Source organism: Carassius auratus, chromosome 16 (assembly GCF_003368295.1).
Source record: "Carassius auratus strain Wakin chromosome 16, ASM336829v1, whole genome shotgun sequence".
Taxonomy (NCBI): domain Eukaryota; kingdom Metazoa; phylum Chordata; class Actinopteri; order Cypriniformes; family Cyprinidae; genus Carassius; species Carassius auratus.
Genome location: NC_039258.1, coordinates 19,162,784 through 19,189,746, shown reverse-complemented (window position 1 = coordinate 19,189,746; position 26,963 = coordinate 19,162,784). Strand labels below are relative to the sequence as shown.

The following is a 26,963-nucleotide window of genomic DNA, read 5'->3' as shown; positions in this document are numbered from 1 at the left end:
CTATTTTCGATACAGTCGGTGGGGGGGCGGGGTGGTTAGAGAAAAAAATCTAACAGAAAGTAGTTTGGTAGAACAATATTAGAACATACACTGTAAAACCCAATAACTAGTAATGCCTCATTTCAAATGCCCCGCCTCTCTCAAACGCGTCGTTTTCTACAAAGTCCCTCCTTCTGACGAGCGCAGTCTACTCTGATTGGCCAACTGGCCCAGTGCATTGTGATTGGCCGACGTGTGCGTCAAACACAGAACTCCACATTTGAACACTGAATAGCAAATACTTAAAACTAGCAGCAAAACATACTTCCAGTAGCTGATTCAGAAGCGCCAGATTGTCGTAGCAAAGTCAGAATTACCTCCTCTCCTAGGTTCACGAAACGGTTGTCCATAAAATGCATTGCTATTCTGTTGCAAGCAATCTTAAAGATTCCTAAATGCATCTACTTTCGGAAGGCCAAATACAGTGTTTTTGTCTAGATACACACAGCATCTCCCTGACACGGCTGCTTCAACACTAACTGCGGTTAGTGAAACCATGCCTTCTCTCTTTGCGTGAACATTTGGGCGGATTTATGCAAATATTTCAATAATTTCTCAATTTTTATAAAAGCTCCCAATCAAAAACATAAGGCTGTTATATTTTTATGATAGGCTACGTGGAGCTAAACTCTCGAGATGAGATTTATAACAGATAAAATATGTTACTAGATAAATACATAATTGTGATCGAGAATATGAAGCTGACGTCTGATTTCTCCATGTGGTTGCATTTACCATGTTTACTTTGGTAACTTAGCGTGCATAGTCTTTTACATCGCTTATAAATATTTCTGCCTTGCTTAGTGATTATAATCCACATCGGATCAAGTTATTTCAAACACTCGCTGCTGACTAAGAGTGAGTTTTGAGCTCAACTTATTTTAAAACGTTTTTAATGCTGGTGTTAAAGCTGTTATCTTTCTGAAATGATCCGTGGAGCTGACCCTCTCAAGATGTGGAGAAACCCCCGCTTTGTTCAGAACCACTCTAGCCCCAGCTGGCCCGCTTTGGCCCAAGGTTTTCGCCGAGGCACGATCAAGCCCCTGAAGTGACAGTGGAAATGCGACTGGCCCTGGCACGTACTAGCTCGCCCGTTTTTTGCCCAACAGTGGAAACGCGGCTACTGTACCAACAAGTGTCAATACTGCTTTTAAACAAAACTGTATAAAGATAGTCTTATGCTTGGGTTCATCCTCGACTTAACCACAGGCTTTCAGCATGAGGTTACCCCGAAAACTCAAACATAACAGAAACATAAAAAATAAATAAATAAATAAATAACTAACAAGATTTTTCCGTATTTTAATCTTGTTCAAAAACTGTATTTAATTTTAACTTTGTCTATCGAGTGCTGAACCTATCAACATAAGATGCGAGTGAAATTGACTTGTTGTTTAAAAGCTACAGTTCTAAACATGACTAAACACCAAATTAGCTCTTTTTTTTATTACCAAGACCTCTTTTTGTAAATAAAATATTTCTTTTTTATTTAAATCACCTCGTTTGCTCATCTTCCTGTTACTCTCTGTGATGGAGGGATGAACCATTGACTGAAAGTGCAGTGGAGCGTTGGATCCCCTTTGGGGAATGAGTATGCTCTCTTTTTCTTTTGTTCTCTCACTCATTCTCTTTCTCACCCCTCTAGCCCCCTCGATTCCCCTCAGATGCTTTGCCTGTTGCCAAGGTCTCGAAGGATTGTTTTATTTATTTATTTTTATTTTTTTACACTTTCTGCTCCTCTCATGCATCCCTTGTTCCCATGCTGGTGTCCTCCTTGGAAAAGTTCGGCTTGGCCAAGCGCACCAGCCCACCTTGAGTCTTAACTCAACCAAATCCTCAATTTTTGATAACACTACAACTTTCTCTCCTTCTCTCAGTCCCTGTGTCTTCACAACATATTGTCTTCTCAAAATCTTCCAAGTCCCTATTTTTTTTTTTTCAATCTCCTATCAAAGCTCCTCAGATGAACCTACCGTTGGCCGCCTCAGGGCAGCTCCACATAAACATGCCCTTCCTTTCCCTATTGGTTGACTTCGGAGTTCTCAGAAGGTTCCTTTACTGCCGAGTCCATCAGGACCCCTGTCTTTCACCTTCAACAGTCCTGAAGCTCAAGGAGCCAATCAGCTCACCTGCTTAGACCCAATCCCTCACAACCCCCCTTCCTTTCCCAGCATGTTTTCATGTTTTTCTGTGGATAGCCTGCCATTGTTGATCAATTATCAGGTCCATTTAGCAATTATGTTGTGTCGTACAGTAAGACTGAAGCGGGATTGCGTAGCTCACTTGGTATGCGCACCTTGTCAAAGCTGCTCTGTATTCCTCCGCCATGGTTGTGAAATTGTTCGTGTTTTAATTATTCTCTTTTATAAAGGGATCAAAGGTGCTGCTGGCAGGGTTGGCCCCTATTTTCATTCATGCTCGTGCTCAGGCGAATACTCCCACACAGCCGTTTTTTTACTTTTACTATGAATATGTTCTATTATTAAAATCTTGAAGCGCCTGCTGTAATGGTATAATGACTCCAGTTTGGCTCTAGTGCTGCAGGATTTAATCAGACACAATATATGTTGTAGATATTATGTGGATCTTGTAGGATAATCTACTCTGTCTGTATTTAATCACTTAATGGTTTAATCATTTAAGATCTCATGCCTTTTAATATTTTTTTCATGCATAGAAGGTCTGTGGAAAAAATGGGGGAAATTATATGCTAATTAATTAAAAGAATAATTTACCCAGAAAATTGTCAGATCTGTGATCATTTACTTACCCTCGTGTAAATCCAAACTTCTTTTTTTTTTTTTTGTGGAACAATTGATTACAATTGATTTCCATTGTACAGACAAACAAATAAAATAGACAAATCAAATTAAAATAAATCTCAAATTATCTGTATAAAAACAGTGACATAGAAATTAGGGTTAATATGGTATAAGAGAAATTGTAATTTTTGAGTGATCTCTTTAATTGAATTAATCACAGTTAACTGCAAATATCAATGTTTTCTGAGAAAAGTTTGCACATGTCTTTAAACAATGCATTTTAAAAACAAAGTGATTTTTGGTCATTGAAGCGCAATCAGCACCAAAAGAGAACTCATTTGACTATATACATACGCTGTCTGAGAGACTGTTTCCGAGCGCGGTAGAGAGGCAGGAGTGCACATCAAGATGTTGCTTATAGAGCCCAGGAATAATAAATGCAGTTATTTTTGCCGCTTTTGGCCTTAAACAGTTAAATACACACAATTGTATGTCAGAATGAAAGTATCCTCTTTAAGACCTAAGTAACTGTGTTTTGAGAAGACAAACAGCTGAGAAAGAAAACACATACAACATTAGGCCTATACTGGATCCAGGCAGATCTTAAAGTGACAGCTGTCTAATATTCCTGCTGTCTCTCATTCATGTAAATCAAACAACAAAAGAGAGAAAATCTCTTACTGCTTTAGACTAAATGACTTTTGTAACTGACATAATCAGAAATATATTTAATTTACATAGTGAAGAATTTTGAAATTTCTATGGTATCAAAAATGTTGATATCATAAAGACCTATCTATTAATTTTAATGTATTTATTCAAATTCATTAAATTGTATGTTTCAGTGTTATTTTATAATTATTACTTTTTTTAATTGTGCTTTTATTTGTATTTTATTTGTATTTGAATACAGTGGGGATCGAAAGTTTGGGCACCCCTTGCAGAATCTATGAAAATATTGAGTAATTTTCAAAAAATAAGAGAGATCATACTAAATGCATGTTATATTTTATTTAGTACTGTCCTGAGTAAGATATTGTGCATAAAAGATATTAACATTTATTCCACAAGACAAAGAAATTGCTGAAATTATTAAAATAACCCCACTCAAAAGTTTGGGAACCCTTGGTTCTTAGTACTGTGTTCTGTTACCTGATGATCCTCGACTGTCTTTCTGTTTTGTGATGGTTGTGCATGAGTCCCTTGTTTGTTCTGAACAGTTAAACTGAGCAGCGTTCTTCAGAAAAATCTTGAAGGTCCTGCAGATTCTTCAGTTTTCAAGTATCTTTGCATATTTGAACCCTTTCCAGCAGGGACTTTATGATTTTGAGATACACCTTATCACACTGAGGACATTTGAGGGACTCAAACACAACTATTTAAAAAGATTCAAACATTCACTGATGCTCCAGAAGGAAACAAGATGCATTAAGAGCTGGGGGGTAAAAACTTTAAGAGCTGGGGTGCCCAAACTTTCGATCCCCACTGTATATATTGGTTTCATTCGTTCATTCATTCATCACAACCCCATCATGTTCTACAGTCCACTAGCAAACAATTTCCTAATCTAGATTTTATATTTCATCTTTCCCATATCCCTTTTTTTATTATTTTAAATTGTAATTAATCACACAAAATTAACACATTAAAATGGCAGCCCCTAGTGCATGAATGTGTTAAGTATTTCATCTTCTTCAGTAAATTGAGAATAATTTTTTTATTATTATTCATGCATCCATTGAAGTGCATCAAGCCCAAGTCCACGGTGGATCTCCGTTCGAGGGAAGGAGCTGTATTATCAGTGTGCTGAATATGACTGTGATTACGACATCGTTTACAGACCCCCCCCCCCCCCAACTCGTTCTCTAATACTCAGGGCATTTTCATTTTTCAGACTACCAGACAGAGCCTGACACTTTAACCTCTATCTGCTGATTGCTTTATGTCTCCTGTCCCTTACAGATCCTTTTTCCATCTCCCTCCCTCACATTTTTACCCTCAGTAACCCACTGTAAAGTAATATGTAAATCTACAAGTCCATTTACTGGCTTTTAGTAAAGTTTGTGGGGTCGTTTGACATGCTAAATTTTAGTTGACAGTTCATTAAAGCTTTTATTTGCGTGTGTATATGAATTTGGGAGTATGTGGGTGTGTTAATTAAGATGTGTTATGCAGCTCGAGGGTGTTGAACATAGCACAGAATTTATCATATAAGGCCTTGTCTGAGTTATGTTTGACTGACTCCTGATCTATTTGACCTGTCATGAAGATTGATCACAAATACTCAGTCACAGCTATTGATCAGCTCGCCGGTTGTGTCATCGCTCGAGTTGCCGTGTGGAGGAGGAGAGGGAGCCATAAACACATTTCCCTTTGCTTGTTTATTGCTCTTTCATCTCCACCACACTGTAAAAGAGATGTGTGCTGAGATTGGAAGCTCAGCTACATGTAATTACTGGTGTCTGTGAATAATAGCAGTTTAAATATTATAACTTAAGTATAATGTTGTTTGACACTGTCAAAGTTCAGATCCAGTACTCACATTTACACCTTGCTAACTTATTTTCCCATTAGGTTTAACCTTCTAAGCGTTCAGTTCTGCAGACAGGCTGTGGTTTTACAGCGCCTTCATCATAATAACTTATGTATAGTAGTAATTGCGGTGCATTACCCCATGATTTGAAAAGTCTTTTTGAAGTTGGTTTGAATTGATGTTGTCATTTGTGTGGTTACACTTTGTGGTTCAAACTTACTAAACACTGAAAAATGTTCTTTAATTCATTTTACGTATTCAGATTTTACAGTTTCTTATTTCGCACTACTGTTCAAATGTTTAAGGTTGATAAGATTAGAGTTTGAAGTCAAAATGGCAAAAATATTTGATCAAAAATTTTGTATCAACAGTAATGCTGTGAAAAAAACACCTGTATTGTATTTTAAAATCATTCAGAAATCATTCTAAAATGCTGATTTGGTGCTCAAGAAACATTTCTTGACAAATAAACCGCTGCCTTCACACGCTATCTGAATTATCATAAATATGACTTTCCTAGTTGGAAATTGAAGAAGCTGTTCATGGCATTTCCTATTTACGTCTGGGAAACTTAGTCTTCTTCGAGCTTTCATCTCTATCCCAAAACTTTTTTTTTCTCTTGCTATTACAGTCAGGAATATTTATGTATGCATCTCGATAAATTAGAATATCGTGGAAAAGTTTATTTATTTCAGTAATTCAACTCAAATTGTGAAACTTGTGTATTAAATAAGTAGATTAAGTCTTTGGTTCTTTTAATTGTGATGATTTGGATCACATTTAACAAAAACCCAACAATTCACTCAACAAATTAGAATACTTCATAAGACTATTAATTTACTGTACATGTACTCAATGCTTAGTAGGGGCTTCTTTTGCTTTAATTCGGCGTGACATGCACTGTAAAAAGTTTAACTATTATTTACTCAATTTTTTTGGTGAAACATTTTTACACTCAAAAAAATTGAGTAAATTTTAAAGCTGTGAAATCAATGAAATATACTGTTTAAATTGAGTAATTGTCAGTAAAAAAATTAAGTAAATCTGAATAACTGAATTACTTTATATGAGAAATAAAATTAATTAGATATAATCAAAATTATAAAACACCACAACTGTAATTCTATGTAAAATAAACAAAAAATATTGAGTAGATATAATTGAAATATTGGATGAAATTTAACAAAAAAAATTTGCTACGTTTACTACATGTAAAAGTGAATTTAACTTAATATTGGACTGTAAATTATCAAAATGTTGCATTCACTTTTTTTTTTTTTTACACTATTTACCCTTTATAATTAATATAATAAAACCAAATAAAGAAAGAAACACATTTTTTATTGAAAATTTATTTGTCAATTAAACATAAGACAAAGTCTAAAATCAACCTTTGAAACATTTTATCCATTTTAATATTCCAGTAGATTGCAAAAATTTTAACTGTAAAGTAGCCATAAGGGAAATGATTAAACCTTATGAAACATTTCATCCATCTTAGTATTCAAGTAGATTACATGTAAAATATGATAGCCGTAAGAGAAATGACATCTTACTTTGTTCCTGGTGCATACCAGCCATTTGCAGTCACACTCAACATTAAACCATAAAAAAAAATAAAAGCAACACTTACATCAATATTAAAGGGATAGTTCACCCAAAAAGATGATGTTGTCATAATGTACTCGCCCCCCGGGTTGTCCCAAATCTGTACGAATTTCTTTCTTGTGTTGAACACAAAATATATTTTAATGAATGTTGGTTAACAGATAGTTGAAAGTTGCCATTGACTTCCATGGTAGAAAAAAAAAAAAGTATACTATGCAAAGTCAATGGCAACCTTTAACTGCGTTAACAAACACTCTTTAATACTTGGCTGAATGTCACGTCACTTCACTTAAAATATCTTTTGTGTTCAACAGAAGAAAGAAACTCGTACAGGTTTGGGACAAATTGAGGGAGAGTAAATTATGACAAAATCATCTTTTTGGGTGAACTATATCTTCAACAGAATTAATCCGATAACAGAAACACTTCCATCAGGAATACCCATTCTGTGGGATGATCATGAACCACTACTATGCAAGAAGATAATTTTTTAACCTCTGAACATTAACAGAGTTTTGGAGAATCCAGCTCAAGAAACAGTTTTTGGAACAACTCAAGTGAGTACAGGTCCTTCTCAAAATATTAGCATATTGTGATGAAGTTCATTATTTTCCGTAATGTAATGATAAAAATTAAACTTTCATATATTCTAGATTCATTACACACTAACTGAAATATTGCAGGTCTTTTATTCTTTTAATACTGATGATTTTGGCATACAGCTCATGAAAACCCCAAATTCCTATCTCAAAAAATTAGCATATCATGAAAAGGTTCTCTAAACGAGCTATTAACCTAATCATCTGAATCAACTAATTAACTCTAAACACCTGCAAAAGATTCCTGAGGCTTTTAAAAACTCCCAGCCTGGTTCATTACTCAAAACCGCAATCATGGGTAAGACTGCCGACCTGACTGCTGTCCAGAAGGCCATCATTGACACCCTCAAGCGAGAGGGTAAGACACAGAAAGACATTTCTGAACGAATAGGCTGTTCCCAGAGTGCTGTATCAAGGCACCTCAGTGGGAAGTCTGTGGGAAGGAAAAAGTGTGGCAAAAAACGCTGCACAACGAGAAGAGGTGACCAGACCCTGAGGAAGATTGTGGAGAAGGACCGATTCCAGACCTTGGGGGACCTGCGGAAGCAGTGGACTGAGTCTGGAGTAGAAACATCCAGAGCCACCGTGCACAGGCGTGTGCAGGAAATGGGCTGCAGAGAAGCAGCACTGGACTGTTGCTCAGTGGTCCAAAGTACTTTTTTCGGATGAAAGCAAATATTGCATATCATTTGGAAATCAAGGTGCCAGAGTCTGGAGGAAGACTGTGGAGAAGGAAATGCCAAAATGCCTGAAGTCCATTGTCAAGTACCCGCAGTCAGTGATGGTCTGGGGTGCCATGTCAGCTGCTGGTGTTGGTCCACTGTGTTTTATCAAGGGCAGGGTCAATGCAGCTAGTTATCAGGAGATTGTGGAGCACTTCATGCTTCCATCTGCTGATAAGCTTTATGGAGATGAAGATTTTGTTTTTCAGCACGACCTGGCACCTGCTCACAGTGCCAAAACCACTGGTAAATGGTTGTGCTCCATTGGCCTGCCAACTCTCCTGACCTGAACCCCATAGAGAATCTGTGGGATATTGTGAAGAGAAAGTTGAGAGACGCAAGACCCAACACTCTGGATGAGCTTAAGGCCGCTATCGAAGCATCCTGGGCCTCCATAACACCTCAGCAGTGCCACAGGCTGATTGCCTCCATGCCACGCCGCATTGAAGCAGTCATTTCTGCAAAAGGATTCCCGACCAAGTATTGAGTGCATAACTGAACATAATTATTTGAAGGTTGACTTTTTTTTTTGTATTAAAAACACTTTTCTTTTATTGGTCAGATGAAATAAGCTAATTTTTTGAGATAGGAATTTGGGGTTTTCATGAGCTGTATGCCAAAAGCATCAGTATTTAAACAATAAAAGACCTGAAATATTTCAGTTGGTGTGCAATGAATCTAAAATATATGAAAGTTTAATTTTTATCATTACATTATGGAAAATAATGAACTTTATCACAATATGCTAATTTTTGGAGAAGGACCTGTATTTGTGGGTCTTGGGATATCTCAAATCCAATGTGACTCCCAAAAGATGGCAGCAGGCTCTGCTGTGATTCCCAAGATTACATCGCTGACCGCCCCATCATTGTTCCGAAGGATGTAGATTTTTATGACCTCCTCTGCCAACTCTGCTTGTACGAAGACGGGTAGATCAGCTGAACCCTACAGGCAAATTTTAAAGATAACTGGTTAGAGCTAACATTCAAACCTGAATGTTACAAGAAAGTGACAAATACACAAAACAAATAGCACCTGAAGAAGCAAACATTCTGTTGGACCATATGATCGGTAAAATCTCAAACAAAGTGTACTAGGGGGAGGAGTTGCAAAAATTAACAGCATTCTTCTTAACAACAGGACAGGTTAATTTTCTACATAGGGACATTTATTTTTAACAATAAACCTAAAAGAAAAATGAAAAGAGACCAACTGCGAGCTTCTATGCTGTAAATCAATGCTATAGGCTTTTATTGAGGTCCGCATTATTTCAACCAATTTCTTTATAAACATGTTTAATATTGAAGTAAAATGACTAATGGTTTTGAAACAAAAAAAGCTTGTTTAATTTCACTACTTGAAAAAATATGCATTGCATTAACCCTCACACTCAACCCTTAACCCTCTAAATAATTCTGTGGCTTAGTAAATATTACAGTAATATTTAACTTTATTAACTTAATAAAATCTCTGAATATAGTTTACTTGATTATACAAAAGATGGCTTTCCTGTAGCTCAAACAGTAGAGCATCAACGCTAGCAAAAATTGATAAAATTGTAAATGTGTACCTGGAAATGCAATGTAAGTTGCTTTGGAAAAAAGCGTCTGCCAAATGCATAAATGTAAACATATTAACTGACTAAAAATACAACAGTTTATTTTATCTAAAATGTACAGATATATTTTATTTTTTCCACTAAAACAATTTAGTATTTGACTAACAAATTGTTTATTTATAATACACATAATATATTTGTGAAATTTCTATCAAACTATTTAAGGATGGAAAATTAAACTGATCTGTTTCAGGGAACAAAAATATTACTTAATTCAAATCAAAATGAATATATTTAAACACACTCTTAAGAAATTTAGTAAGTTTACTCAATTAAAACAACGTACCCCTCACCCAGCCTCGGCTGTCCTTCAATACCCACCAGGTCTGGATTTGTTACATTAAAAAGCTTAATGTTTTCAAACTTTTGACCGATATTGTATGTGATAAGTTTCAGTGTACTAGAATGATTTTACAATGGAGCATATAGTGGGAGCTGATTAAAACGCACCAGTCAATGTTATGTCCACGCCATTTTAAATACTTTTGCATGGCGTATTTGTAGTTGTGATTTAAGAGCTCATACTTGAGTTCATGTAGTAATTATGATGTTTTACAAAAAATAAATGACAGCTTTTTACAAAACAGAATGTTGTCATTTGAAAGTTCATAAATGATGTGTTCCCTTTTGACAAGCCACTGACCCCAAAGGGGAACCTGTACAAAATAGTTCCCTCTCGAGGCGGTAACTCAACATTACGTCAGCTAAGACGTATACGGGAACTCTTCCCTTCTCCACTTTCACTGAAATCTTATTGGCTAACGCCAGCTGGGGACAGCTGGCCAATTGACGCGAAGCATGCAAATACTGGCGGGTAAGCGTGCAGTATAAAATGCATGGGCGCGAAAATTACGTCAGAATCTCTTTCTTCACGCTAGAAGTCTTATCTAAGTCATCGTGGAAGTTGCAATAGAGGACTACTCACCCTGTTTTTCCTCTCCGCATCCGATGGCTGCTAATGCTAGATTCGGACCTTCACCAGTTATGTGTGACCTGCCTGGGATTCTCAGACGGACCACACTTGCGCCCACTGTACCGAGCTGCCAGTGCGCGCCCTCAGAGCCAGAGTGGCTCGGAGGACGGCGGGAATGAGGCCCACTGCCGCCAGCGAGCCGCTGGTGGGCCCTCCCCCGCCCGAAGACGAGTTTGACGTCGGCGTGGTGGACTATAGCTTCCGCGAAGTTCGTCCTCTTCGGAGCTGGCGAGGAGAACGACTCCATGTCGCTTCGACGTCGAAAAAGGTTTGGGCCTCTCAGTGGGACCGCCCCGACCAAGAGGGCCCTGAGACCTCCAGGAGAAGCTCGTCAGGGTCTTCGGAAAGGTCGTCACGGAGCTGAGTCTCGTTTGCAACGCACATGACGAGCCTGTGATAGGTAACTAGACTCGTGGCTCCTCCAGTCGAGCTGCTACCAGATGGCATTTAGGCATGCAAGAGCTCGTGGTGAAATCGTGGGCTGCACCCCAATCGGCGCGCACCCACTCTGCTACGAAGGCCATATCACGCACGTGGACGGGACGGAAACCCCCCCCCCCCCCCCCCCCGTCTAGGAGACTGTTACCACACACCTGTGCTCGTCTCCCTCTGCTTTTGGTCCGGACCACAGTCTAGAAAGAGCGAGTGCAGCTTCTGCTCTTCATGCCAGGGCAATACTCAAGGTGTTTCAGGCAAACGGCGGCACAGTAGCGCTGACGTCATCAGGATCTGCACGCGGCAACTGATCTCGCGCTGATTGCTACTAAGCGCTCTGCTCAGCTGTTTCACGGAGCTCATGGTCGTCTTTACAGGCACCTATGGCTTATCCTAGCTGTCCTGAAAGACGCAGACCGTAGGCCGCTCCTAAACGTTCCAGTTGCTCCCTCCGGCCTCTTTGGTGACGTCATGGAGCTATTCTCAGAGACGCAGAAAGCGCGCCAAAGTATGAGCCATGTGATACCCCGTCGCTCACCCCAGTCTTCTCTGCGAGATTCTTATGCACCGGGTCAGGCTCTAAAACCAGCTAAAATAACCCGCTGTGGCACCCCGCTCTGAATCGGACGCTCGTTTCTGCCAAAACCAGCAGAGGTAAGAGCCTTGAAGGTAACGTCAGGGTCAGTTGAGGATCTCGCGCCGCGAGAGAGCCAGCGCGCCATACGAGCCGTCTCCCTGACGGTGAAAGAGTGAGTGAGCGGGAGGCCCCGCCCCCAAGCGCCATGTTCATATGCATCATGTCCCCCATTTCCTTCGGGCGACGATTGCTATGTCTGTTTGAATGCTGTTTGTGTGAGTTCCACAATAAAAGCAGGTATACAATCAGCGAAAGAGCTTTACTGCCTCTTACACTCATCTCTGTGTCACTCGCCCTGTCTCAGAACAGTGCAGAGCCACAACCCATGATTATACTGGCCTCGCGAGAGTTGCCAACACCACATAAACACGGTGTCACCCTCAATGTTCAGATGCATCATGTCCCCCATGTTTCTTCGGGCGACGATTGCTATATGTCTGTTTGAATGCTGTTTGTGTGAGTTCCACAATAAAAGCATGTTACTATCAACTAAAGAGCTTTACTTCCTCTTACACTCATCTCTGTGTCACTCGCCCTGTCTCAGAACAGTGCAGAGCCACAACCCATGATTATACTGGCCTCGCGAGAGTGCCAACACCACATGAACACGGTGTCACCCTCAATGTTCGGATGCATCATGTCCCCCATGTTTCTTCGGGCGACGATTGCTATATGTCTGTTTGAATGCTGTTTGTGTGAGTTCCACAATAAAAGCATGTTACAATCAACAAAAGAGCTTTACTTCCTCTTACACTTATCTCTGTGTCACTCGCCCTGTCTCAGAACAGTGCAGAGCCACAACCGATTATTATAATGGCCTCGCGAAGGAGCGAGAGTGCCAACACCACAAAGACATATGCATCATGTCCCCCACATCACTATGGGTGACAATTGCTATATTTGTTTAAATGATGTTTTTGTGAGTAAAAATTGTACTAAAGAAGCATATATACAAATTCTTGCACCCAACGTTGTGTCACTCGCCCTGTCTCAAACAGCGCAAAGCCACAGTCCATGATTATAATGGCCTCACGATGGCGCAAGAGTGTCACACCATGGCCCGCCCTCCCGCCAGTGCTTCCAGCCTCGCGGGGGCGGGGCCCTGATTAAAAGAAGCCATCAGTGGCTGTAGACGTAACGCGTCCGCCGTGTCATCTCATGGACGGTAAGAGGGCTATCCCGGGCGTTTCACCGTGGATACTGGGAATAATTCACGACGGATATTCTCTCCAATTCAAACGCAGACCTCCCCGCTTCAATGGCGTGGTCCCGTCACTGACTTTGCCCCAAAACCGTCCTGTTCTGCGACAGGAAGTTCTCAGTCTGCTCGAGAGAGAGCGATAGAGCGAAATTTCCCCTCAGATCGAGCGGAATGCGCATGTTGAATTATCTGGACGATTGGCTGATTTTAGCCCACTCAGGAGATGTGCTATCAGTCACGTGGAAACAATGCTTCGCCGTTTGGATACGCTGGGACTGCGTGTGAATATGCAGAAGAGCGTGTTTTTACGAGTCGGACTGTAACATATCTGGGAATATGTTTGGACTCGATGGCGATACAAGCCCATCTCTCTCTAGAGCATTTCATCGACTCTGCGCTGTTTCTGACTGGGCAGGTCGTTTGCACTGAGGGAATTTCAGAGGCTTCTGGGACTGATGGCGGCGGCTTCTTCAGTGTGCCATCTGGGTCTGCTACATTGCGGCCGCTACAGTTTTGGCTATAACTCGAGTTCCGCCGAGGGCGTGGTCTTCGGTCCACAAGCACTTACGGTCATTCACAGTTGCGTCAGCACTCTGAGACCGTGGAACAGCCCGGATATGTTCAGCCCAGGAGTTCTTTTCTCTGCGAATCTAGACTGGGGAGCAGTGCGTCTGGGCCTGTGGTCGGAGTCACAGAGAAGGTGACACATAAACCGTTTGGAATAATGGAAGCGGTGTCCTAATATCCCTGCAAGCCTTTCGGTCGAGATTGGAGCGGAAACATGTACTGATTCAAACCGACAACACGTCTGTGGTCTTGTACATAAATCGCCAGGACGGCGTGCGCTCCAGAGCTCTATTCAAACAGGCAGCGAGTTTCCTGTTGTGGGCGGACCGACACTTAATCTCCATAGGAGCGTCGCACATCCCCGGTACTTTGAACCGTGGAGTGAGCATGCTTTTGAGGAACGGGATTCCTCAAGGAGATGTTGGCTTCACCCAAGATCAGATCTAATGATTTGGGAGGGAGGAAGTGGATTTGTTGCCACGAGCGAGAACACGTTTGCTATCTCACTCCCCCTGCTGGGAGATGCTCTGACATCGCGCTGGCCGGAAGCCAGGCTTACACATTCCCTCCTGTGAAGATTCTGCCTGTGTTGTGCAAAATCAGGGAGGAGAAAGCATCAGTTATACTCGTGGCCCCGAACTGGCCGAATCAGCCCTGGTTCGCGGACCTGAGAGAGTTACTGATGGCTCCCCCATGGCGAATCCCCCTCAAGCAGGACCTGCTGTCTCAGGCGAATGGCACAATATAGCACCCCAGCCCCGAGCTGTGGAACCTTCATGTGTGGCCGCTGCGGGGACCCTAATGAGCGGGACTCTCTGCACTGACGAGTGCTAGACACACTTACTGAGACGCGAGCATCATCAAACATTCGCTGCTACGCGCAGAAGTGGTGAGTTTTCACAAAATGGTGCGAGAACATTTATATTGACCCGGGGACCTGTTCCGTGTCGGATGTTTTGCGCTTTCTACAGCACAGTTGGATAGCGGGAGTTTGAAACCATCCACGCTGAAGGTGTATGTGACCGCTATTGCCGCTTTCGTTCCCCGGTTACGGGTAAACGATCGGTAAGCACGCTCTGGTATTCAGTTTTCTCAGGGGAGCAAGTCGATTGTGTACTTCATGGCCGCCCTCCGTGCCGCCGTGGGATTTCGCTCTAGTTTTGAGGGCTCTATCTCTTATTACCGTTCGAGCCATTAGCTTCGATTGTGGTTAAGGAGCTTCCCTGAAGACTGCCTTGCCTCTTGCTCTCGCCTCAGCGAAGTGCCTTGGAGAATTCGTGAGTGTTTGGTGAACGATATTGCATTGGTTTCGGGCCTGGCGACTGTAATGTCATTCTCCGGCCGAGACCGGGTTTCGTTTCTAAGTCACTCTATACACCGTTTTGTTTCCCTGCCCGCCTTATCTGTTGAGCCGTCAGCCTCGCGTGACGCTGATGCTCAGAGCGCCAGGACCCTGGTTTTACGGATGTATATGAATTGCTCGGCCGCCTTTCGTCAGTCGGACCAGCTGTTCGTGTGCTTGGTGGATGTAATAAGGGACGTGCTGTTTCTAAACAGAGACTTTCTCACTGGATCGTGGACGCTATCAAATGCCAGGGGAAGGATTACCCCCTCAACATCAGAGCTCATTCTGCGAGGACATTATATATGCTTCCTGATGGGCCTGGTCTAGAGGTATGTCTGTCCAGTATTTATGTTTTGCTGCTGGCTGGTCTTCCCAGAACACAATCGCCAGGTTTTACAAGCTGGATGTACCCTCTGTAGCGTCACATGTTTTTCGGTGAGTTAAATTTTTATTCATTAAAGCTGTTATAACCAGCTATACAGTGGTTACCATGGCTGCTAACTCTGTGTTATGGTTTAAATGGTTATGCAGCAGTCACCGCAAACGCCGTCGACTCTGTTTAACTCTCATGCTTGAGTGCTTATTGCTTTGTGTCTGCCCTGGTTAGTGCAGATTTCGATATGTTGCTTGAAGTTATGCATATTTTGTTAGGGTCGGAGCAGATGTCTCATTGGCCTAGTTCCGCCTATCAGATGCAAGCACTCTTAGCGACACGGCCATTGGCTAGAACTGTACTGCTTGTGTGAGGGTGATTGACTCCGTTCAGGGCTTATCTTCACTGCTCTCACGGCGGGATTTTATACAGTTCCCATATACGTCTTAGCTGACGTAATGTTGAGTTACCGCCTCGAGAGGGAACGTCTCCGGTTACTATCGTAACCTCGGTTCCCTGAGAGGCGGGAACGAGACATTACGTTAGCCGCCGTGGTCGCTGTTTGATCAGCTGTGCTAGCGTTCAGTCGTGATTCTGACGTAATTTTCGCGCCCATGCATTTTATACTGCACGCTTACCCGCCAGTATTTGCATGCTTCGCGTCAATTGGCCAGCTGTCCCCAGCTGGCGTTAGCCAATAAGATTTCAGTGAAAGTGGAGAAGGGAAGAGTTCCCGTATACGTCTTAGCTGACGTAATGTCTCGTTCCCGCCTCTCAGGGAACCGAGGTTACGATAGTAACCGGAGACGTTTTCCATTGGGCATGTAAAGTTATAGTTGCTGGACCACGGTTACACTTATCGTTAGACTTTCAAATGGCGGTTGAAATAAACGGTGAACAAAATAGTACGAACGTTAACCCACTCCAAAAAAAAAAAAAAAAAAAAAAAAAAAAAAACTAACATACATATGGCTGCCCCACTAACTAACTTAGAAAACTACACTGTTATGTACACGTACACACGGTCAATGTTTAATCAACTTTTGAATACATTATTGCAAATATACATAGTTATAAAAAGGACTACGTTACTTACAGGAAATTCGAGTAATGCTGTTCACGTCGTAGCTGAGAAAAGCAGTCCTTCAGTGACAGGTGCCTCTTGTTTGAGCAGCGAAACTTGTTAAACTTCTTAAGATAACGCAAAATACAAACACAATTGTTAGGAAATCCTTAATAATTAACTTCTGAATTAAACATTACAAACATAATTAGTATTAACTAGCTGGATAAATTACATAACGTACCACAATATGAGAGGAGTGCGGGTCTTGCCGTTGCTGAGGAAAGCGTCCTTCAGGTGACTTCGATTAAGCTACGAAACTTGTTGAATATGACGTAAAATACAAAGACAATTGTTAGGAAATGCTTAATAATTATTAACTTTTTAATAAAGTGTTACAAACGTAAGTAGGATTAGCTGACTAACGTTACTTACCAGGAGTTGTGAGGTGTATGGCTAGTCGACGTCGCTGCTGAGGAAAGCAGATTTTTTTTTTCCTGCGGAGCGGAGCTGCACACGTGATCACTTTAGCCGCGAAATTTACTCAATTTATTTAACTGTCATTTATTAAGCTGGAACTTTATTTAGGAAAATTGGTAGGAAATACTTAATAATTTTAGTTTCTAAAACAGATCAGTACAAGTAAATAATTATCAAATATTTCTATTAGAATTCACCAGAAATATTGAAGGTATATTAAAAAAAATAATTAGTTAGTTAAATACTTATTTATTTTCATTACATAAACTTAAATAATATATGTAAATTTTAGAGAAATTATTTGTTGGATTTTTAATTATTATTTTTAATCTGACCCACTCAAAATATCACTTAAATGATTTCAAAAGATTTTATTAAGTTAATATAGCTCTTTATTTTTGTGAAATTTACTAAGCCACTGAATTATTTTTTACAGTGTGGAGGTGATCAGTTTGTGGCACTGCTGAGGTGGTATTGGAAGCCCAGGTTTCTTATGACAATGACCTTCAGCTCATCTGCATGTTTTGGTCTATTGTAGGGCTGGGCGATATGGAGCAAAAAATATATCTCGATATATTTTGCTATATCTCGATATACGATATATATCTCGATATCTTTACAGGAAAAATAACCCCCAAAAAACTACTGCAAAAACAAATATGGCAAATATTACATGTTAAGGGGCCTATGAAACATTTTATTTTTTTCTTCACCATATGTTTTATTGTTACCTAATTCTGTGTTTTAGCATGTGCAATTATTTAAATGCATAAAAACAACTTAATTGGTTAAAAACAATCCTTAAAATAGCCTTATGTCAAATGTTTTTTTCCCTTCAGAAATTCTGTGTATTTACATTTTTCTGATTATCAAATGAAGGCATAAAACATTCATTTAATTTATCTTTTAATTATTTAAAATTAAGCAAACTTTATTTTTTGGTAAACAAAGGGGATTTACTATTAAAAATAAAACATGGGAGAAATGTTGTGTGATTATTCCTTATAAAATTATGTTTGTTTCATTTTAATAGTAGTAGTAGTGGGCTATCTACATTCTGCTGTACAATAGTAATAGATTTCTGTCAAATACTTTTATTTTGACGGGTTTACCTTTACAGTTCTGTGTATGTGATACCACACAGTCTATGATGTGATATGAGCTAGTCTTACTCAAATCAAACGGTCAGATGCTCATGAAGTGACTCTCAGTGCAGTTCTGGAGATGTTCCTCATGTGTTCACGTCTTTATTTAGAGAGAGGAAAGACAATGAAATCAGCGCGAGCGTTATGCGAGCTTCCGTGTTTAATGAATGAAGACGCGCTTCTGCTCCATTCGTTGACACAGACACGCAGAACATGCAGGATTCATATTTAAATAGACTTTTCCGGGTTAATATTTGCAGATATTAGTCCATTTCGCGATTTGATGTAAGTGCATGACCGACTTTTGATTAATTCATTAAAAATTTGACCAATTCCGTGACATTCCGCGTTAAACTAAATTCCATTTTTATGACTGGATTCCGCGATTCCGTCCGCGTTTCATTGGGCCCTACAGTACACATCTGCCTGCCGTTCGCCCTACGCCTTAAAACTGAAGTATCTCCATATAATGGAGCCAGTTGTCTTTTTTTTTTTTTTTTTTTGACTAGTTCTCTACACGCGAGGTGAGAGGGGACAAAAGCAAGGAGGCGGGGAGTGAGCCCAGCACAGGGAAGGCAAACAAGCAAAGTGGCGGAATCAGAATATAAACAATATATCGATATATACGATATGTCAAAATCCATATCGTGTTTAAAAAATATCTCGATATATTTTAAATATCGAGATATCGCCCACCCCTAGTCTATTGTTTATCATTTTCCTCTTGACAACACCCGATAGATTCTCTGTGGGGTTCAGGTCTGGTGAGTTTACTGCCCAGTCAAGCACACCAACATCATGGTCATTTAACCAACTTTTGGTGCTCTTGGCAGTGTGGGTAGGTGCCAAATCCTGCTGGAAAATGAAACCAGCATCTTCAAAAAGCTGGTCAGCAGAAGGAAGCATGAAGTAATCCAAAATTTCTTTGTAAATGGTGCAGTGACTTTGGTTTTTAAAAAACACAACGGACCAACATCAGAAGATGACAATGCACCCCAAATCATCACAGACTGTGAAAACTCAACACTGGACTTCAGGCAACTTGGGCTATGAGCTTCTTGACCCCAGCTTCAGTCCATTCCTTCTGAAGTTCACTAAAATTCTTGAATCGATTTTGCTTGACAATACTCATAATGCTGTATTAATCTCAGTTGGTTGTGCATTTATTTCTTCCTCTTTCTGTGAACATGCTTTGATACAGCACTCTGTGAACAGCCAGCTTCTTTGGCAATGAATGTTTGTGGCTTACCCTCCTTGTGAAGGGTGTCAATGATTGTCTTCTGGACAACTGTCAGATCAGCAGTCATCCCCATGATTGTGAGAAACTGAGAGACCATTTTGAAGGCTCAGGAAACCTTTGCATGTATTTTGAGTTGATTAGCTGATTGGCATTCACCATATTCTAATTTGTTGAGATTGGTGAATTGGTGGGTTTTTGTTAAATGTGAGCTAAAATCTTTACAATTAAAAGAACCAGTGACATAATCTACTTAAGTCTGTGTGCATTTAATTTATTTAATACACAAGTTTCACAATTTAAGTTGAATTACTGAAATGAACTTTTCCATGACATTATAATTTGAGATGCACCTATATATAAATAACCATTTAATAACCATTTGCTGTATAATGTATGTATTGTACACAGACAGAATAGTATTTATTTGACCAAAATTTCAGAATTGTTAGCAAGTTGAATATCATATGTAGATTCAGTGAATGTTTATATGGTTACCAGATGCTAGATTTTTATTTAAAATCTTTTGAATATTGACTAAATATCTCCTATACATTTTTACTTTAATCAGGCTTCCCCAAAAATAGGCAAGAATAAACTCATGGGCCATACGCCATGATTTAATAACAACAAAGCACTTGAATGCAACAAACTCATAATTACAACTTCAGAAGTGGTATATAGAAAAATTTCTGATAGCACATGAAGGCAGCATAAACTCAAAAACACAGATAACCTGTGACAGTAAGATTCCACCACTGAAGGAACTTTCTAGATCACAAATACAACAACATCCAACAGTATTAATTTTCATCTCAATGTGGCTTTTATATCTCGCAACTGTAACTTGATATCTTGCAGTTGTGACTGTGACTTTATTTTAATCTTTATCTCACAATAACACATTTTATTTTATAATTTAAGGCATTACTCTGCAATACAGGCCTATTCACACAAGGAAATATAACAAAAACTATATTGATGGTCTCCATATTAATGGATGATAATGTTTTGTTCATTCAGAATGTGCACTGCAGTTATATCATCTGTCACTTTAAATTCGCTTTATACCAAAATTTAAAATTTGGTCATTTACTCACCCTCAGTTTGTTCCAAACCTGTATACATTTTCTTTCTTCTGCTGAGCACAAAAAAAGATTAATAACCAAACAGTTGCTGCTCTCCATTGACTTCCATGTTATCATTCATCTGCTGGAAAACATTGTTCTGAAAGTGATTCCAACCAAACATCATTATCATTAGAGATGTGGTATGGATTTCAGTATTCTAATAGAATTAGAATGATTATTATAAAGTCTATAGTTATAGTTACCACCCTTGGTATGAATGGCTCTTTATTCCTTAACCGATAAATAATACCCAGTACCGATCTCTGATGCAATTAAACATGAAAGCTAATCCTCAGATTAATTTCTTAATGCATTATCATGTGAAAAACAAGAGAAAAGGTCAAACAAACTCCATTTATTCTGGTCCGTTGTTCATTCATTCAGCTGTGACACCATAAACGCTCACGACATGAGATGATTGTCCCTTCAAATGGGCCTGATTGATGAAAATTACATTTGCTTGACAGCTAATTAGCAACTTATGGATGTCTCATCACTGGCCAAGCTTGCAGTATTTGTAAATATGACATTTGCTGTCAGATCTTGGATTGACTATGACATGATAGTTTGATGAAGATGATCTTGTTCTTCATCTCCAGTCACTGTTGATGATTTAATACGGAAAGAAGACCACATTTTGTATTTTCTGGCTTTTGTAACGAGTTTACGCAATCAGGTATCGAGGTAATTTCTTAACTAGGTCATAGACGGCGGGTCAGATTCTTAGTTTAGTCTCTAACTTTGCCTGTTTCTCCCTTTGCTGTCCATCTGTTTGGCTCCCTTGCTCTTTCTCTCTCTGGTCTGGAGTCTTTCATTAGCCTTTTTCCGTCGTCTCTCTGTCCACCCACTTAACTCGGGATAACCCCCTCCTCAATCTTCTGTCCGAGTGCGCTCCCTTTCTCCCTTCTTTCCTTCTCAGACTTCCTCTGCCTCCTTCGCTCTGTCGCTTTTTCACAAAAGACTCCCGGTGACAGACCTGGACCGGCCGCCTCACTCTCACATCCTGTCTTTTCTTCTTCTCCTCCGTGGCCTCCTCTCATCCCTCGCTCGCGTTCTTTCTCTGGCACACACGCACGTTCGCTGTGAAGAAAGACCAATTAAAATCCATCTTGTCTTCTTGCTGTCTCCCACCAAACTCTCTCTAGGGCCACTAATTAAAATAGAACCCTTTCTTTACCTCCCTCCATGTGTCTGTCTCTCCGCTCTCTTACCCTTCTCTCTCTCAGTCCTCACCTCTCTTCCTGTCTCGCTTCGTCTCCGCTGCTCCTTTGCTCTGGTTCTCACTTGTTTTTCCACAGTCTTTTAGTTGATCTGCACTTCTTAACTACCTGTGAACTTAGCTGCAAACTTTCTTTTTTTCTGTTGTTTTTTTCTTTCTTTCTGTGTTTGTCTCTAGTTATGTCTGTGTGTGTGTGTGTGTGTGTGTGTGTGTGTGTGTGTGTGTCTGTCTGTCTGTCTGTCTGTCTTTCTCCATCTTTTATTCTTTTTGTTAACCCTTTTATATATTTTTTTATTTTTCTCTGTTGTTCTTTCTTTCCCTCCCTTTCTTTTTATTGATGGTGTCTTGTACACACTTCCTTTTAAAGTCAACGGTGTGTAAACAAATGGCAATGTGAATTTATTTACCAAGCCACTAAGGGCCATTCTATGTTAATTCTTCCCCTATTAGTGAAGCTTGACTTTTGACTTTGTGTGTGTGGCAAGCCAAGAATGAAAGTCTCTCTAATTAGCATGGAGCCGTTATTGAGAGCCACGGTCCGTATCTTCTTCTCTGTGAATCTTTTGACCTTACTGAAATCCTCATGGGTTTCTCTTTCCTTTCAGCATTGGTGTGCACTATCGTTGGAGTAGCCTAACATAAAATTTGCCTAAATTACGTAGCTTGCTGAACTTTAATCTTTATTTTACAGTTAAGCATCGTCATTGCATTCTTCTCTCCGTATCATCAGGTATAACTAATTTTTCTGAGGCGTTGAAGCATTTGTTTCCCAGCAGTGACTGATCACTAACTCTTAATAATATTCCACAGAGCGGCCAAGCGAGTGCCGACGTGAGTGTGATTCAGTGCAGATCTTGCTGACGCATCCGAAATCTGTTCTGTGGACTTGGAAAAATGCCATTTTAATGATTGTGGCCATGAATTTCTCTCATGATAGAAATATACCCTCTAATATACCTCTCTTTCTCTCTCTCCCCCTCTCAGGTTAACAGGAGATGATTACTCTGTCCAGGTCAATCTGAGTGATTATCTGGATATACTGTGTCCAAACTATCCTGCCGACCACCCGTCGAGTGGCCCTGTGGAGACTCTGGCTCTCTACCTGGTGGCTGAGGGCCAGTTCAGGGGCTGCGTGGAGACTAAAGAGGCCATTAAGAGATGGGAGTGCAACCAGCCGTTCGCTCCCTATGGCCCTGTCAGATTCTCTGAAAAGATCCAGCGCTTCACACCCTTCTCCCTGGGCTTTGAATTCCTGCCCGGACACCATTACTACTATAGCTGTAAGTGGAGAACATACACAAAAACATCAATCAGGGTGACAGCATAGCCTTGAACAGATACAGTACATTTATACTAATGATACTAATGATGTCATGTAGTATGGTATGTGATGTTTGATTTACAGCAACTTTGATTTAGTTACTACACTATACACTGGTGAGAAGGAGCTGGTCTGTGCTTTTGTGTTTATCTGTTTGTGTATCTTAGTTTTTAGAATTTATATGATTATTCATGAGAGTCTAAGTGAAAATTTTCATTTTCTTACTTTTGGCTCCGCCCTCATCCTCTCGGCTCCAGAAAGGAAGGAAAGATGGTCTGTGGCCATAAAATTACATGACAGTTTTCCTGTTTTTACAGCTTTGGTTTCAAGCCAAAGCTTTTCAGTTCCCTCCTCTCATCTCTCTCTCTCTCTCTCTCTGAGTTAGAAAAGCGCACAAGGCATTTTTCATTAATATTTCTTTGGGGAAAATAAATATATAAATAAAAAAAAATGTAAACCTACGGTCAGTGGAAGAAGGTGCTTAACCTTTAGAAAATGTTGACATTAACCTCAGGAGGTCAAGCAAAATATATGGGCTGTTGAGATGAGATTGCACGTGTTGCTACACTGTTGCAATTGTAAAGCAGTGTTATGCTCTTTGTAATGTAGTAACATGGTTGTGCACAAAATAAGAAATATTATGGCTAAATATTAGGGGTTTTGTCATTAAAAATAGTTATTTAAACAGTTTGCAGTTAATTAGAAAATAGTAAATAGTAATAAAAAGAGTTGTTATGATAGGTAATTTAATATCAATTAAACACATTAGGTCAAAATTATGATGTTGTACAGTTTTAGTTTTCCCAAAAAGACCAAAAATCACTCTATAGGATACAGATATTTTATGCTTAAAACTAGCTTCTTTAAGTATCTGAATGCTAAATTGATTATAAGTTTATCTAACATGCTGTGAGAACAATTAGATTTAGCTTTTTGAAACTTTGGAAGTTTACCATATTCTATCAGTGTGCCACAATCTGAAAGAGTCGTAATACAATCCTAGGAATAGCATGATGAAGCCAAGAATAGAAAGAGAATCGATATACTGTAGGAACACAAAATAAACGGAGGGGAAAAAAACGAAATTTTGGAGTAGTGGACTGCAAACACTGGGGTCTTCAGGGATGAAGGATGATGGTCGAGAGAGCGTAGAAGAAGAGGAAAGTGTCTCCTTAAAAGAAGGAGTGAGGCAACAAAGGCCAGAGAGCGGGTGGGAAAAAGAGGAAGAGACAGAAAGGGGGGAAAGTATCTTTACATAAATTACAGCAGTGCTGACCTGGACAATAGAGCATTGTTCAAGCATGAGAGTGTATACACAGCACAGAGCCATTGTGTCAAACTTCACGATCCCACCCCTACCCTAATACTCTGTGTGAGTGTGTGTGTGTGTGCGTGCATGTGTTTGTGTGTGTTTGTCTATTGTTCACTTCAAAGAAAGAGTAACAATGTGTCTGTCTTTTTAATTGTTTAAGCTCAATCCTGTATCAGAAAACAAGGGATCAGTGTGTCTAAATTCAATCTAAATTCAAGTTGTAGTTTAAGTGTGTGTGTGTGTGTGTGTGTGTGCACGCACACGTGCAAGAGCATTTGAGGATGAAATGGAAGAGATAACTACTAAAGAGTTGGCCTTTCAAGACAAACTGAACTTTAATACAGGAAATAGATTAACATGGATCAGGTTTTGCACAAACTTGTGGAGTTTTTTTTATTTTTTATTAAAAGATACACTAAAAATGTACATAAAATTCATACATTGACTGGACGCACTTCTAAAATTAGCATGTTTTACTTTGTATTAAGATTAAATAAATGTTTTTTTTTTTATATTTCTTAGAAAAGATTAATAATCAAAATAAAATATTATTTAAAACTTTGCCCGCCAAATTTAACTCATGTTGCAAGCAACATGTAGAATTTTTTTTATAAAATATACAGAAAATGTACATACATTTATACATTGACTGAATACACTTCAATGTGTTCCAATTCGGATTAAAATTATATATATATATATATATATATATATATATATATATATATATATATATATATATATATATATATATATATATATATATATATATATATATATATATATATATATATATATATATATATATATATATATATATATATATATATATAATTTTTTTTTTATATATAAAAATATTTCTTAGAAATAATATCTTTTTTATTTTATTTTTTATTAAATTTTTCAAAAGTGTAAAACTTCTATCTAATATTTTTTTAAAAAAACTTTGCCTGCCAAATTAAAGTTTAGAAGAAATCAGGAAAGCTTATGACTTTTTATAACATGTTGATTTAGTACAAGCTGAGAAATGTCATGTGGATGGTTGACAACCCCCCACACACATCATACCAAATACCAATACATTTTTCATTTCCATTTTTCTATTAAACTTGCCACTTAATTTTCTATGCTGACTATGGCATTCAATAAGAAAGAAAGAGGCAGTGTTACTATTGGTCTCAGACTTTTGCTTTAAAATCCAGAGTCACTCAAAAGCAATGAACACAAACCCAAAAGGTACGGTTGAATGCCTATGGGGTTCAAAAAACCCAAACACACACCACCAAACACATAAACACACACACACAGAGAGAGAGGGAGAGAGAGAAAGCCCTGCTGGAGTCAGCCGTTCTCATTATCGTCAATGTGAAATTACTGCACACACTAAATGGATGTATCTGTGGTTGTTAGACGCTCGGTTAAAAGCCTCTCTACTAGATGAAAATGGCCGCTGCTGTGGTGTGTGTTACTGAAATGGCTGTTATAGATTTATGGTTATGATTAAACGTGGAGCCAGAGATGCTCTTTAAAACGGCAGACCCACTCAAGTCTACCTCAGACTTGCTGCTCAGGTTCTGGGAAGAGATTCATTATCGTTTTACAGCGCTCATAACATGGCCTGATGCTAATGAGGTATGAGTGTGTGTAAACACACAGCGTTATAGAGCACATGTTGCAGGGTGTGTGTGTGTGTGTGTGTGTTCATATACATGAATTCTGTCTGTATCTATCTGTATCTGTAACGTCAGACTTACCCTTGATGTTAAGGCAGCATGCTAAAACCTCCAGCAGCAGACTCTAGCAGAACCAGACATCAATTTAAAGGTGCAGCAAGATTTTTTTTATTCTTTAATGTAGAAATTAATGACTTTTTTTTTTTTTTTTTTTTGCAAAATACATTAAAATAGTGTGCACTCATGAGATAAAAACTCATCAGTAGCCCATTAAAAGCTGTTTTATTTGACATGGAGATGGTTTTCTCATGGGGTCTGATATGCAACCATTTTGGTTTGGTGCATTTATATATTTCATGCATTAAATATATCTACAAATCATTTCCATGTGACTTTTTTTTTTTTTTTTTTTATTTTGCAATTCTTTTTACCAGTGGGAAGTAATTTTATTTTTACATTTTTTTCGTAAAACGCTGTTATTCTTTTATGGATTTTACAACATAATACAGTATTTAATTAAATAGGACTGTTCATTATTATGTTTTAGAGTTCTTGTGGAGCATTGGTAATATTTAGTGTAAAGTGCAGTGGAATGTTTTCACACGCCTGTGAATATAGCTGTTTGAAAAATTAATTATAAAAAAAAAATTAGATGCTTATAATTAGATACAGCAAATGCAGTAACTACACATTTAGTCAAAATTGTGTTATAACTGAATTTGGCTCTGTTATAATCTGTCAGACAGGTTCAGCTCAACTTACGACGAAGACATAGTGTAAAAATTGATCAAATGACTCAATTCAATCATAACCTTGAGTCTTTTTTTCAGTTTCAGTGTCGGTGTGCTCGCTGTATTTTGAACTACTTTATCCACTGCAGTTGAACAACTTTAAATGAGCAGCTTGACAAGCTGCAGCTTCAGTATAGCCTTAAATGAATATCTTCATATGCTTCCTAAAGAGCTTAAACA

The 26,963-nt window shown here is 39.1% G+C and overlaps 1 protein-coding gene across 2 annotated transcripts in view; it reads left to right on the top strand.

Annotated features, from left to right (window-relative positions):
* Window positions 1-26,963, top strand: part of efna4 (ephrin A4) — a 60,658-nt gene that overhangs the window by 23,913 nt on the left and 9,782 nt on the right. For both annotated transcript variants that reach the window (XM_026284665.1, XM_026284664.1), the window contains one exon: window positions 22,671-22,966. In XM_026284665.1, the coding sequence (XP_026140450.1) occupies window positions 22,671-22,966 (296 nt within the window). The remainder of the gene's footprint in view (window positions 1-22,670; window positions 22,967-26,963) is intronic.